The sequence below is a fragment of the Anarhichas minor genome, unplaced genomic scaffold (genome assembly GCF_050575085.1).
Source record: "Anarhichas minor isolate MPS153535 unplaced genomic scaffold, ASM5057508v1 ptg000102l, whole genome shotgun sequence".
NCBI lineage: Eukaryota > Metazoa > Chordata > Actinopteri > Perciformes > Anarhichadidae > Anarhichas > Anarhichas minor.
The window spans coordinates 159,809-175,829 of record NW_027466548.1 but is presented as its reverse complement, the minus strand read 5'-3'; the positions used below and the strand labels follow the sequence as shown (position 1 = coordinate 175,829).

Here is a 16,021-nt window from a genome sequence, read left to right as displayed (position 1 = left end):
CTTGTCCTCTTGTGCTCACAGGAAGTCCCGCCCACTACGCAGCCCTGTCACTCTGACTCCGCCTCCGGGCCTTCTCTCAGCCGGTGAGGACGCTCTGACGCTGCTGGTCGTCCTGTAGAGACGCAGAGAGACAGAGAGACAGAGACAGACAGACAGACAGACAGACAGAGACAGACAGATGCAGAGAGACAGACAGATGCAGAGAGACAGAGAGACAGAGAGACAGACAGACAGATGCAGAGAGACAGACAGACAGATGCAGAGAGACAGACAGAGAGACAGATGCAGACAGACAGACAGACAGATGCAGAGAGACAGACAGACAGAGAGACCGAGAGACAGACAGAGAGACAGACAGACAGACAGACAGACAGACGCAGAGAGACAGAGAGACAGACGCAGAGAGACAGAGAGACAGACTTAGTTTATCACAGAAACAAGCTGAAGAAAATGTAAAGTCTCGTTTACAAGTTTCAAAAACACCCAGTCTCATTTCTGCCTCAGTGAGACACAGACAGGTGGAGAGACAGACAGAGAGACAGACAGACAGACAGATGTTTCCACAGTCTCAAAGACTCCAGATGTTTATTGTGATGATGTTTTTCAGATCATCATGAAGTACTGAGGAACAACTTCAATGCACTTCAGTACTTCCTGCCCCTTTATACTTTACTTACTACTTAGAGCTTTTACTTTAAACTTCATCTTCCTCGAACAACAGTCACATGATGCTCAATGAATAATAATCCAGATTAAAATGGATTATTATTCTGTTTAACGAGTTAAACTTCAATGCTTTAATACAACGTTGTGAACGCAGTACTTGTACTTGTAACGGAGTATTTGTACTCCGTAGATCACAGTGCAGAGATTCTGCTTTAAAGTGCATCTCAGGAGTCCGTGAACGCATCATCTGGTGTTATCGATGAGGTGATCATTGTAGTTTTTATAGTAGTAGTAGTAGTAGTAGGACTAGTAGTATAAAGTCTGCAGGATGAAGTACTGCAGCCCAGTACTTGAGTAAAAGTACTCAGTTACTCCTCTCCTCCTCTTCACCTTCATCGGTAGCTCATTAACGTTAATTTACCTGCTGACGTCAGAGCTGATTGGAGCTTAATTGACAGTTAATTGACGGACAGGTGAGGCTCACTTACCTGAAGGTCTCGCGCTTCGGTCCGGAGCTTCACGCGCTGTTCATGTCAGAGACGGAAAACTCTGAACTTTATCCGCTAAACTGAACCCGCAGCGCTGCAACACTACCGAGCGCGTCCGTCAGCGAGCGGGAGCGCGCGCACACTTCCGGTCCCCGGGCTCCAAAATAAAAGCTGCTTGTCGATGCAGAAAAAAAAAAACGGGGTTAGTTGGCATATATACACGAGGTTAGTATATATATACAAAAATAAAGTACAAGAGTAGAATAACAGGAAAGGCAGAACAATGTAAATTAAGAGATTCACATCATAAGTGAAACAAAAACAATAACAAAGAGAGAAGTAAATGATTAAATACATAATTATACTATTCACATCCAGCTGTTGTTGATGAGAGGAAGTCTCTGGTGGTTCTGGTCCTGTTGATCCAGTTTACAGACTCTCAATACTTCAGGAGGCCGATGAAATGAATGTGATGCAGATGTTCAGACACAAAGAAGTTAAAAACTGATGAAGCTGGAGGAAATGTTGTTTATGAAGAAACACTTGGTCTTTGTGGTGATATTTCCTAATTTATTAAAAATGTAAATCTATAACAATGCATCATATTCAACGAGCAGATCAAATGTCCTCAAGATCAAACGAATCTGTCAGATAAATGTAAAGCAGTACAAAGTATAATAAATACTGAGATACCACAGTTTATATATTTGTATTGTGATATTTAAGTGAGGCTTGAAGAAAGTGACTTCAGGCTTTTATTTTGAAGAGTTGAGTCGGAAGTCCCTGTCAGAGAGTCGCGGGTTTGACTCCTCTGTCAGCGGACTGTCTCTCTCTCTCCATCCCGCAGCAGGATCATCTGCACGGACCCCCCGTCTGGACTCAACCGAACCGAACTGAGCCGAACTGAGCCGAACCCTGCAAGAGGAGCCCATCACGAGCCGAGTCAGTTAGTCTCTGCTCAGCGGGGAGTCCGTCGGGATGGAGGCTCCGGCCGGCCAGAGGCAGAGGATCGTCCCGCTGCTGGTTCTGGTGCTCTGCTGCACCGCAGCTCCGGGACACGGCGAGAGAGTGAGGGAACACACACACACACACACACACACGTATTACAATTATGTCATTTCATTGTGAAAATCTGTGATCATTTTGGATTTTTTAAAATAATTAAAAGTCTCTGTGATCACATCCTGTTATCTGTGTGTGCGTGAGGCGTTATCAATAACTCTGATTTGATTAGTTCGATTCACCTGTTGCCTCTCAGTTTGTGTGTGTGTGTGTGTGTGTGTGTGTGTGTGTGTGTGTGTGTGTGTGTGTGTGTGTGTGTGTGTGTGTGTGTGTGTGTGTGTGTGTGTGTGTGTGTGTGTGTGTGTGTGTGTGTGTCACCATGGTAACAGTGTGTGTTTGAAGTCAGTGTTTGTTTTAATTGAGTTGTTTGTTTTATTAGTATTATTATATTGTATTATATTATATTAGTAGTAGTAATATAAGGTAGTAGTACTTTTCTTCAGGTCGGAAACCAGTTAAATATCCAGTGAGACACTTCATATGGTGGACTCAGATAATGACATGTTGAGTCCAGGGCCCCGTTCCTCGTACGTGGTTCAACTAAGTCGATCAAATGTCCTATTAGCAGCTGAAATTAACCCGATGATTGACATCAGGCTATCTGGTTCCTCCAAGGCTGATCCTCTCAAACAGTCTCGTTAATTGGAACCAGACGATCAGGATCAGGATAATTGCGCGTGCCCGTCCTACGTCAAAAGGGGGAAGCGTCGATCACCGAAACCATGATTTTCTAACAGTACAATGTTAAATAAAGTCAAATAAAGAGCCTCTTTTTACTCCGCTGACGAGCAGGAGATGATCATGAACGCATATGAGGAATTCAAGACCATAATCACGGCTAAATCTAACACCTCCACCGCTGTGAGGGCTAGACAAGAAGCACGCAGAATATCACAGACAAGTTAAATGCGTAAGTGTTGTAAATGTATCGGCTCATTTTAATGCCTCATCACCCCAACCAATCAGATGATATGTCTTTAAATGAGCTGCTGGCAGTAGGCTTCATGAATGCATCATCCAATGAGATCTATAGCGACAATAATGATCTCAACTCTTTCAGAATAAGATAAAAACAAGCCCAAAGAGGATCTAACTGATACTCATTAATATGAGGATATACAGTTGTGTGAAAAAGTGTTTGCCCCCTTCCTGATATCTTATTTTTTTGCATGTTTGTCACACTTAAATGTTTCAGATCATCAAACAAATTTAAATATTAGACAAAGATAACACAAGTAAACACAAAATGCAGTTTTTAAATGAAGGTTTTTATTATTAAGGGGGAAGAAAAATCCAAACCTACATGGCCCTGTGTGAAAAAGTGATTGCCCCCTAAACCTAATAACTGGTTGGGCCACCCTTAGCAGCAACAACTGCAATCAAGCGTTTGCGATAACTGGCAATGAGTCTTTTACAGCGCTGTAGAGGAATTTTGGCCCACTCATCTTTGCAGAATTGTTGTAATTCAGCCACATTGGAGGGTTTTCGAGCATGAACCGCCTTTTTAAGGTCATGCCACAGCATCTCAATCGGATTCAGGTCGGGACTTTGACTAGGCCACTCCAAAGTCTTCATTTTGTTTTTCTTAAGCCATTCAGAGGTGGACTTGCTGGTGTGTTTTGGATCATTGTCCTGCTGCAGAACCCAAGTGCGCTTCAGCTTGAGGTCACGAACAGATGGCTGGACATTCTCCTTCAGGATTTTTTGGTAGACAGCAGAATTCATGGTTCCATTTACCACAGCAAGTCTTCCAGGTCCTGAAGCAGCAAAACAGCCCCAGACCATCACACTACCACCACCATATTTTACTGTTGGTATGATGTTCCTTTTCTGAAATGCCGTGTTACTTTTACGCCAGATGTAACGGGACATACACCTTCCAAAAAGTTCAACTTTTGTCTCGTCAGTCCACAGAGTATTTTCCCAAAAGTCTTGGGGATCATCAAGATGTTTTCTGGCAAAACTGAGACGAGCCTTTATGTTCTTTTTGCTCAGCAGTGGTTTTCGTCTTGGAACTCTGCCATGCAGGCCATTTTTGCCCAGTCTCTTTCTTATGGTGGGGTCATGAACACTGACCTTAATTGAGGCAAGTGAGGCCTGCAGTTCTTTGGATGTTGTTCTGGGGTCTTTTGTGACCTCTTGGATGAGTCGTCGCTGCGCTCTTGAGGTAATTTTGGTCGGCCGGCCACTCCTGGGAAGGTTCACCACTGTTCCATGTTTTCGCCATTTGTGGATAATGGCTCTCACTGTGGTTCGCTGGAGTCCCAAAGCTTTAGAAATGGTTTTGTAACCTTTTCCAGACTGATAGATCTCAATTACTTTGTTTCTCATTTGTTCCTGAATTTCTTTGGATCGCAGCATGATGTCTAGCTTTTGAGGATCTTTTGGTCTACCTCACTTTGTCAGGCAGGTCCTATTTAAGTGATTTCTTGATTGAGAACAGGTGTGGCAGTAATCAGGCCTGGGTGTGGCTAGAGAAATTGAACTCAGCTTTCCAAAGATGTGATAAACCACAGTTAATTTATGTTTTAACAGGGGGGGGGGCAATCACTTTTTCACACAGGGCCATGTAGGTTTGGATTTTGTTTCCCCTTAATAATAAAAACCTTCATTTAAAAACTGCATTTTGTGTTTACTTGTGTTATCTTTGTCTAATATTTAAATTTGTTTGATGATCTGAAACATTTAAGTGTGACAAACATGCAAAAAAATAAGAAATCAGGAAGGGGGCAAACACTTTTTCACACAACTGTATGTACTGTATGCCCTCATGTATCATGTACTATATATGTGTATATACATGTATATGTAGATTACCATATAGAACTAGCAGTTTGAATATGTGTGTGTCAATCTGTGTGTGGGCGGATCAGTGTGTGTGTGTGTATATTATTCATAATCAGACATTCAATCAACTGAAGCAGTGAAGATAAATAGTGTGATTCTCTCTGTTCTTATCATGAGTCCACCTTCATCATGTTCTACAGTAATGATATGCTGGTGTACTAATAACACTGTCATATCATTATGAGTGCTTTAACCCTCATGTATGCAACGCAGCCATCAAGAGGACATGGGAGCAAGTAAACACTAACACACACACATTACTCAGAATGCTGAGTCAGTACAATATGTGCCATGGTGATGTAATGAACACATCCATAAGTTTATTAAGCGCCAAATAAACTTCACCAACAGCACGGCATGCAGCGGCTTTCCCCATGTTCTCCGTACCGACACTGTACAACAATGTACCACTCGCAGAACAGCTCAAGGCTGCATCCAGTGTGTGAGACATCAATGCTCGGCTGCAGCGTGTGGTGTTCAATGTATGCTCCAGAAGGTCTGTAAATAAATGATTCCTTGTGGGCAGAATGGATAGCGCTCGTACAGGAAGTCATCATGATGTGATGACGGATCTTGGCGATGTGGAAGAACTCTCTCCCTATAAAACACTAATCTAACTAATATCCTCCTTCATCAGTGGATCTCTGAGGAAGGGAGCTGTACATTAATGCAATAGAGGCTTCTTAGTTTGCTCAGCTGGTTTTAATGGATCACCGTGTGTCTCACTTTACATGCATTTCCGGAACTCCCGTATAACCCCCGGTATATGCGCAAGCGCATTAGATTACCGTATATGACAGGAGCTGCCATGTTTTCCGGGGGAGTGGCAGTTTATCCAGCTACCTTCAGTTAGCCTGCGCTGGAGCAGCTTCAAGCTTATGGATGTGTTGCCATGGTGATTTTGCCAAACTTGCTTCGTGGAACCGAAAAGCCTGATTTATGTAATCTTATCCTGAAAATGATCCGGCTAACTCAGTTAGCCACGTACGAGGAACGGGACCCTGGTCTCAGTAAGTTCTGGTCTTGCTGAGTTCTGGTCTCTGTAAGGCTCTGGTCTTGATGGGTTCTGGTCTTGAATAGTCTTCAGCTCCAGACTTCATGTTAACCAGAGACCACCTCTTCAGTCAGTATTGTTCATGGTGTCTGAGCACGCTCCGTTTGGGGGATTTAAGCACTACTGCGAGTGAGCTAATCTGTTAGCGGCTATCTCACGTTGTCTCGTAGGTCACCAGATTATTTAACGTAATCGTGTCTTCAGAGTCCTCGAGGTAAAACATCTCAAGTGTCTAAAAAAGGCTCTCTGAACCTAAAAGTGTGATTATTTAAAGAGGAAGCAGACATCGTCTATATGCAAATGAGCGCATGATGTCCTCAGAATTACATAATGTTACATCAGTCAGTGATTCAACTTATTGTTACATCAGTCAGTGATTCATCTTATTGTTACATCAGTCAGTGATTCATCTTATTGTTACATCAGTCAGTGATTCAACTTATTGTTACATCAGTCAGTGATTCATCTTATTGTTACATCAGTCAGTGATTCAACTTATTGTTACATCAGTCAGTGATTCATCTTATTGTTACATCAGTCAGTGATTCAACTTATTACATCAGTCAGTGATTCATCTTATTGTTACATCAGTCAGTGATTCAACTTATTGTTACATCAGTCAGTGATTCAACTTATTGTTACATCACTCAGTGATTCATCTTATTGTTACATCAGTCAGTGATTCAACTTATTGTTACATCAGTCAGTGATTCATCTTATTGTTACATCAGTCAGTGATTCAACTTATTGTTACATCAGTCAGTGATTCAACTTATTGTTACATCAGTCAGTGATTCAACTTATTGTTACATCAGTCAGTGATTCATCTTATTGTTACATCAGTCAGTGATTCAACTTATTGTTACATCAGTCAGTGATTCAACTTATTGTTACATCACTCAGTGATTCAACTTAATGTTACATCAGTCAGTGATTCAACCTATTGTTACATCAGTCAGTGATTCAACTTAATGTTACATCAGTCAGTGATTCAACTTAATGTTACATCAGTCAGTGATTAAACATAATGTTACATCAGTCAGTGATAAAACATAATGTTACATCAGTCAGTGATTAAACATAATGTTACATCAGTCAGTGATTCAACTTAATGTTACATCAGTCAGTGATTAAACTTAATGTTACATCAGTCAGTGATTAAACTTATTGTTACATCAGTTAGTGATTCATCTCAATGTTACATCAGTCAGTGATTAAACTTAATGTTACATCAGTCAGTGATTAAACTTATTGTTACATCAGTTAGTGATTCATCTCAATGTTACATCAGTCAGTGATTAAACTTAATGTTACATCAGTCAGTGATTAAACTTAATGTTACATCAGTCAGTGATTCATCTTAATGTTACATCAGTCAGTGATTAAACTTATTGTTACATCAGTCAGTGATTAAACTTATTGTTACATCAGTCAGTGATTCATCTTAATGTTACATCAGTCAGTGATTCATCTTATTGTTACATCAGTCAGTGATTCATCTTAATGTTACATCAGTCAGTGATTAAACTTAATGTTACATCAGTCAGTGATTAAACTTATTGTTACATCAGTCAGTGATTCATCTTAATGTTACATCAGTCAGTGATTAAACATAATGTTACATCAGTCAGTGATTCAACTTATTGTTACATCAGTCAGTGATTCAACTTAATGTTACATCACTCAGTGATTCAACTGAATGTTACATCAGTCAGTGATTAAACATAATGTTACATCAGTCAGTGATTAAACATAATGTTACATCAGTCAGTGATTCAACTTAATGTTACATCAGTCAGTGATTCAACTTAATGTTACATCAGCCAGTGATTCAACTTATTGTTACATCAGTCAGTGATTAAACGTAATGTTACATCAGTCAGTGATTCAACTTATTGTTACATCAGTCAGTGATTAAACATAATGTTACATCAGTCAGTGATTCAACTTAATGTTACATCAGTCAGTGATTAAACTTATTGTTACATCAGTCAGTGATTCAACTTAATGTTACATCAGTCAGTGATTCAACTTATTGTTACATCAGTCAGTGATTAAACTTAATGTTACATCAGTCAGTGATTAAACGTATTGTTACATCAGTCAGTGATTCAACTTATTGTTACATCAGTCAGTGATTAAACTTAATGTTACATCAGTCAGTGATTAAACATATTGTTACATCAGTTAGTGATTCATCTCAATGTTACATCAGTCAGTGATTCAACTTAATGTTACATCAGTCAGTGATTCAACTTAATGTTACATCAGTCAGTGATTCAACTTATTGTTACATTAGTCAGTGATTCAACTTAATGTTACATCAGTCAGTGATTAAACTTAATGTTACATCAGTCAGTGATTAAACTTAATGTTACATCAGTCAGTGATTAAACTTATTGTTACATCAGTCAGTGATTAAACTTATTGTTACATCAGTCAGTGATTCATCTTAATGTTACATCAGTCAGTGATTAAACTTAATGTTACATCAGTCAGTGATTCAACTTAATGTTACATCAGTCAGTGATTAAACTTAATGTTACATCAGTCAGTGATTCAACTTATTGTTACATTAGTCAGTGATTCAACTTAATGTTACATCAGTCAGTGATTCAACTTATTGTTACATTAGTCAGTGATTCAACTTAATGTTACATCAGTCAGTGATTAAACTTAATGTTACATCAGTCAGTGATTCAACTTATTGTTACATTAGTCAGTGATTCAACTTAATGTTACATCAGTCAGTGATTCAACTTAATGTTACATCAGTCAGTGATTAAACTTAATGTTACATCAGTCAGTGATTCAACTTATTGTTACATTAGTCAGTGATTCAACTTAATGTTACATCAGTCAGTGATTAAACTTAATGTTACATCAGTCAGTGATTCAACTTATTGTTACATTAGTCAGTGATTCAACTTAATGTTACATCAGTCAGTGATTCAACTTAATGTTACATCAGTCAGTGATTAAACTTAATGTTACATCAGTCAGTGATTAAACTTAATGTTACATCAGTCAGTGATTAAACTTATTGTTACATCAGTCAGTGATTAAACTTATTGTTACATCAGTCAGTGATTCATCTTAATGTTACATCAGTCAGTGATTAAACTTAATGTTACATCAGTCAGTGATTCAACTTAATGTTACATCAGTCAGTGATTAAACTTAATGTTACATCAGTCAGTGATTCAACTTATTGTTACATTAGTCAGTGATTCAACTTAATGTTACATCAGTCAGTGATTCAACTTATTGTTACATTAGTCAGTGATTCAACTTAATGTTACATCAGTCAGTGATTCAACTCATTGTTACATTAGTCAGTGATTCAACTTAATGTTACATCAGTCAGTGATTAAACTTATTGTTCATGTTAATGTTAGACGTGTTGTCACAAAGTTTCTCCAGCATCAAGATTAATAGTGAAGAATGTCAGCAGCTGTTGTTGCAGATATCGTTGTTGGAGATTATTCCTGCAATATCGACTGTGGACGATATTGCAGGAATAAAAGAATGCATAAAGAATGTCAGACAGGAAATAAAACCTCTGTGTGTCTGTGTGTCTGTCTGTCTCCGTGCAGTCAGTCAGACAGACTGGTCTCTCGTCTGTTGTTTTAGTTCGTCTGTTTCAGCCTTTTGTTCTGACCTGCTGTTATTACTGACCCCCCCACACACACACACACACTCTGTGTTCTGATCTACTGCTATTACTGCCCCCCCCCCCCCCCCCCCCCCCCCCACACACACACACACACACACACACTCTGTGATCTGATCTGCTGAGCTGCAGAGAAAAGAAAAGTCTGTCCGACTGAAAGCAGCTAAACAGCGACAGGAAACATTCACTACGAACATTGACTCATCTTACACTTCTTTAACTCATGAATAATGAAAAGCACATGAAGTTGAATCACTTTAACCATCAGAGACGTTTACACTCAGCTGATCAGAAGTCTGATTTATGTCACAAACAACGAGAACATCACAGTCTTTCTAAATTGCTTCCTCACATTTCTTTAAAGAAAACATATTGCAGCAAACTACATGCATACAGTGTATATAAGTACGTGAGTGTAATCAGGAAAATATACTTCAAATATTAAAAGTAAAAGTACTCATAATGATGAAAACAACCCAAGCAAGTGTTTTATATTATATCGTTTTATATATTATTGTTACTCAGGCATTAATGTTTAGTTCATCCGACGGGACCGTACAGCTTCGGCATTTACACATCGAGGAACATTTATTTTTGATTCATTTTTTCTTTTTTTGACGAATCACAAAAACATTTCTACTGGTCCATTGATGGACAGGTCAAACTCACACAGGACACAGAACTTATCTTAATTCAAACATGTAACAAACATACTTATTTCGAGCCAAACCATGATCTATTTTTACTAAAGATTTGCTATTTATTTAGTTTATCGATCAAACTGAAGTCGGATGTTTAGTTCAGAGTCTGCAGGTCTGATTCTCTCGCTGAGAGACACCTGAACCCTCACAGTAAAGACAGTAAAGACCCACAATGCTCGGCTGCAGGACGTGTCGAGGCATCGATGTGAGACAGGAATGGAGATAAGATGACATCAGACCTGTCTGTCTGTCTGCCTGTCTGTCTGCTTCAGGTTATCACACAGGAAGAGCACTGTTACACCTGCAGGATACATGAAGCTGTTTGGGTTTAAACCCACGGAAAATATGTCTGACTGATAAAGACTTCATGAAGAAACACGTTCGCTGACGTCTAAACCCGAGATTAAGTTCAGTCAGGACTAAACTTTACTAATGTTACACCTGCAGGACACGAGGAGGGTTCAAACCCATGGAGTCCACCCGCATGATCATCCCCGAACATATAATCATTAAAACCTGATGTTTCCTAGAGGTGAAATGTAAAAAAAGTACTTTTACTCAAGTACAGTCCCCAAGTACGAATTCAAGGTACTTGTATTTTGTTTCGAGTATTTACATTTAGACTTCACTACAAGCGGAGAATCCGCCTGAACCGGACACACATGAATCATTAATGTTTCCCGAATCAACATTTTAGAGGAAGTCTTTACAGTTAAGATCTTCTTAAAGGGCCGGTGTGTAGAATCTGGCGCCAGCTAGTGGCGAGGCTGTAAATTGCAACTAACTGAAACTAACTAAAAGCGTGAAAATTAAGAGTAATTATTCTTACTCACCATACCTGATGAGGCGGACTGTGGTCTGTTTAAAAGGAACTATGTAATATTATGATATATACTGTATATATATATATATATATATATATATATGTATATATATATATATATATATATGTATATATATATATATATATATATATATATGTATATGTATATATGTATATATATATATATGTATATATATGTATATATATATATGTGTATATATATATATGTATATATATATGTATATATATATATATATATATATATATATGTATATATATATATAAATTAGTGCTGGGCAAGTTAACGCGATAATAACGCGTTAACGCATTAATTAATTACAAGCCGATAATTATATTATCGTGCGTTTAACGCAGTTTTTTATTTATTATTAAGCGGATACCCGGGTGTCACGCCAGATCTGGAGCCCCCCTTCACTCCGTCACTCTCTCTCTCTCTCTCACGCGCTCGATAGTCTCGTTACAGGATCGTGACAATATCAAAATACATATTGTCGTGTTTTTAAATGAACATATAAGCACGAGAGAACAAACTGCTCTTAACTCAACTCTTTATTAGCATAACTTCCTCATGCAGGTTACTGCCACGGTACAGACTACAGGTTCCATGCTCCACCTACACTCCCCTGGGTCCTAATAGTCCCCGTCGGTCTCGCCGGGGACTATTTGTGTTCATTCGTGTGAATCGCGCTGGACGTGCTGGAGAGGGGGCGTGGCTTATCACCCTGAAAGCCGTTCAACTGTCCGCCATTAACCATGGAAATAATAACCTCTATTTCTGCTTAGTACGTGTTGTGGAAGTCACAGATATCACGGGAAACTAAACGCCGTCATGTCTGGTTCATAACATTGTATCGAGCTGTATTCACTGTGTCTAGCAAGCCACACGTCGCTGTCGCTGTTTACTACAGCTGTATGAACACAAAATAAACTGATTTGGCTGTGATTTAACGGCAATAAACCGACAAAAAGGGACTCCGAAATAACTACGTAATGATGCCGATTTGTACTTGTCGTCTCAATGGAGCGGATGGATCGGTGCTAGGCTATGCTAACATTGTAGCAGCTCCACCAACACTCAATAACGTCATGTAGACGTAAATACGGCAGCGTCTATTCATTGTTTGTACCATATGGTTTACACACACACATTTATACACATAGTCCGGTCTCTATTGATATGAGGTATCGTAGAGCTCTGGGTGAACACAGACGGCTACAGGATTTATTTCCTGATTCAACAACGGCAGGAAGTCAGTGATGACAGGAGAAGCAACGCTGATAGGCTATCGCGCCAGGGCGTAACGTGAATATTTCGGCGAAGTTGAAAAATTGCGCCATCGCAAATTCGCGCCGCGCCAGTGTCATTGAATAATTCGCGCCGCGTTTGGTGTGAACGCACCATAAGTCCCTCCATGTACAGCTTCTTATCACCCTCTATGTACCAACGTACATTTATAACAAATACCACAAATATTATGGTAATCAGCGTTGCATATGTGTCTGACCACAATACCAAAAAAAGCAAAAAAAGAAATTATTCATTTAAATTATATTTTTTGAGTTTTTAAAGTTGTTTTGTTTGGAATGTATAATAAGCATCATTTAGTTATCACTACTAAGAATTTAACAAACAGAACAAACAAAAAACAAAAAAACATGACGTAGATAGGTTTGCAGTTTTCAAGAAGTATATTTAAATGTCATCTCTTACACATGAAGATAAAGTTGTGAACACCGGCTGAATATCTATGATCAGAATCATTATAACTGTGTTATAACTGCTGCTGTGTAAAGGGAATACTGCTGCTAACAAGAACCTGATGTGTTTAAAGTGTTTAAACCAAATGTTATTGACCTTTTGTTCATATAGCAGTACTTTAAAATAAAAGTGCACAATACACTACTTTTGAATTCATTATTGAACTTTGCGCATAACAATGAGATTAATCACGATTAAACATTTTAATCGTTGCCCAGCACTAATATATATCTATATTTATACTCTTGTCTTCCGTCTCTGCAGGTGTGTCACTGCAGCGGGAAGTCTCTCTGTCACTGTGACGGGGTCAAAGGTCAAAAGGTGAGAATATCTACCTGGTTGTCTAGTGGGGAACCACGACCTCACTGGCACTGGATCAGTTTGTGCCTACAGTCTGCTGCCCCCAGTGGTGACCTGCTGTCACTGCAGGTGACTAATGTGGGTCTAATGTGGGTCTAGCAGGACTCATGTGGGTGCACTCAGATCCAGTAGGTCAGCAAGGTCTTGGTTGGCTACAGGGGTTTATTTTGGGTCTAAGTGGGTCTACATAGTCTAAAGTTTGGAGGTGTTTTTACTCTTTTTGCGTGTAGCCTCATTGTTATTGTGAAATACTTTATTTGTGCTCTTTAAACTGTCAACAACTGTACTGGAGTTTACGAGGGTTTGATGGAGGGTTGCTGAGCTCTGAATTGTACCTTTCAAAATAAACACAAGTAAACTTTAAAGAAAGGAAATAAGTAAATGTCAAAAATAACTCCAATAAAACCAAGAGGATGAGATCTGAGTTCAGCCTGAAGTCTTTGTGTCTCAGGTGTGTTGGTACCTGAGACCACCCAGGTGTGAACTCTGTAATCTCAGGTGTGTTCAGCAGGAGAATAAAGGCTGGTTTCTCTCTGCTGAACATGAAACGTCCATTTGTTCACGCAGGAACCTGAATGCACCTCGACCACAGCCAAGATTTATGTACACCTGAGTTTACTGCCTCTGTCTGGCAGCAGGTGAACTGACCCTGGATCCTCATCATACCTGGGTTTACCTGTTCATACACTGATGAACTGGCCCTGGATCTGTGTTGTTTCCTCTGCAGGGTGAATCTGGTTACCTCGGATACGACGGACTTCCTGGAGTGATCGGTTACCCTGGTAACGAGGGCGACCAGGGCCCATCTGCGGAAAAGGTAACGACACCTGAAGACATGTTTCCACGATGACGATGAGAGACTATTGTTGTTATTATCTTAACTTCTTTAAACAGACTGTGGAGCTCCTCAGGGTTCTCTCCTCGGTCCTCATTTTATTTTGAAAATACCAAAGTTATCTTCAGTCGTCAAGTCACGTCTCGTGTTTCATAACGTCAGCTCAGGAAACAAAGTTAAAGATCATCACGATGAGCTTATTAAAACTTTTATTAATTTCACTATATCAAATAACTCTTGTACTTATTGTTCTTTGTTATTAACTTCCATCGTCAGCTTCGGAAAAAACGACCCCTGGGTCTGAGATGGATAATTAAAGTCGTTAACGAATGAGAAATCCTTCTTTCTCATCTCTGTTGAGAGTTAAATAAGCTCAGTACTGAGTCCCACCGGTAGAACACACTGGTGTCAGGTATCTGAACTGGTGTCGGGTATCTGAACTGGTGTCGGGTATCTGAACTGGTGTCGGGTATCTGAACTGGTGTCGGGTATCTGAACTGGTGTCAGGTATCTGAACTGGTGTCAGGTATCTGAACTGGTATCAGGTATCTGAACTGGTGTCAGGTATCTGAACTGGTGTCAGGTATCTGAACTGGTGTTTAGGTATCTGAACTAGTATCAGGTATCTGAACTGGTGTCAGGTATCTGAACTGGTATCAGGAATCTGAACTGGTGTCAGGTATCTGAACTGGTATCAGGTATCTGAACTGGTGTCAGGTATCTGAACTGGTATCAGGTATCTGAACTGGTGTCAGGTATCTGAACTGGTATCAGAACTGGTGTCAGGTATCTGAACTGGTGTCAGGTATCTGAACTGGTATCAGGTATCTGAACTGGTGTCAGGTATCTGAACTGGTGTCAGGTATCTGAACTGGTATCGATGCGGAGAAAATAGAATCTGAACTTCTCTACTTGAAACTCAAAGTTGTTCTTTTTCTTTTAGCCAGTGATTGAGACATGACGATGACGTTGTTCCATCTTGTTTAATATAAAATATTGTGAACAGTCAGTTGTTTGTAAACAATGTAAAAGATCTCTGCAGATTTATTGGATGTGATGATTCTTTTCTTCTTGTTTTTTCCCCCCCTCAGGGTGACGAGGGAACAGCCGGAGGTTCAGGACTGAAAGGCTCTCGGGTAAGAACGACTGATGAAGACTTTCCTTTTATTAAACGGCCTCTTTTAACCTCTTTAACTCTCTGAATATTCTCTGACTTCAGGTTCATTTTAGCCAGATTTGTCTTTATATTTGTATCTTTGTAAACCTGAATACAGATCAAATTAGAAAGGTTGACTCAGCAAAGGAGTATGGGGTGCCGGACCCGTTACAACGGGCGATCCGGTCTCTGTACGACTGCAGTAGGAGCTGTGTCCGCATTCTCGGCAATAAGTCAGACACGTTCCCGGTGGGTGTTGGCCTCCGCAGGGCTGCCCTTTGTCACCGGTCCTGTTCGTGACTTTCATGGACAGGATATCTAGGCGCAGCCTGGGAGCGGAGAATGTCAGGTTCGGGGGTCTCGGGATCGCCTCTCTGCTGTTTGCAGATGATGTGGTCAGGTTGGCCTCCTCGGATCATGACCTCCACCATTCACTGGGGCGGTTTGCAGCCGAGTGTGAAGCAGCGGGGATGAGAGTTAGCACCTCCAAATCTGAGGCCATGGTTCTCTGCCGGAAACCGGTGGATTGCTCCCTCCAGGTGGGGACGGAGTGCCTACCGCAAGCGAAGGAGTTCA

General features: G+C 40.0%; 1 protein-coding gene across 1 annotated transcript in view; it reads left to right on the top strand.

The window, feature by feature from the left end:
- The first annotated feature begins 2,132 nt into the window (after positions 1–2,132).
- The window catches only part of col4a3 (collagen, type IV, alpha 3), a 37,371-nt gene continuing 23,482 nt past the window's right edge, over positions 2,133–16,021 (top strand). The window contains exons 1-4 of the mRNA XM_076082772.1: positions 2,133–2,222; positions 13,359–13,415; positions 14,182–14,271; positions 15,381–15,425. Of these exons, the coding sequence (XP_075938887.1) occupies positions 2,133–2,222; positions 13,359–13,415; positions 14,182–14,271; positions 15,381–15,425 (282 nt within the window). The remainder of the gene's footprint in view (positions 2,223–13,358; positions 13,416–14,181; positions 14,272–15,380; positions 15,426–16,021) is intronic.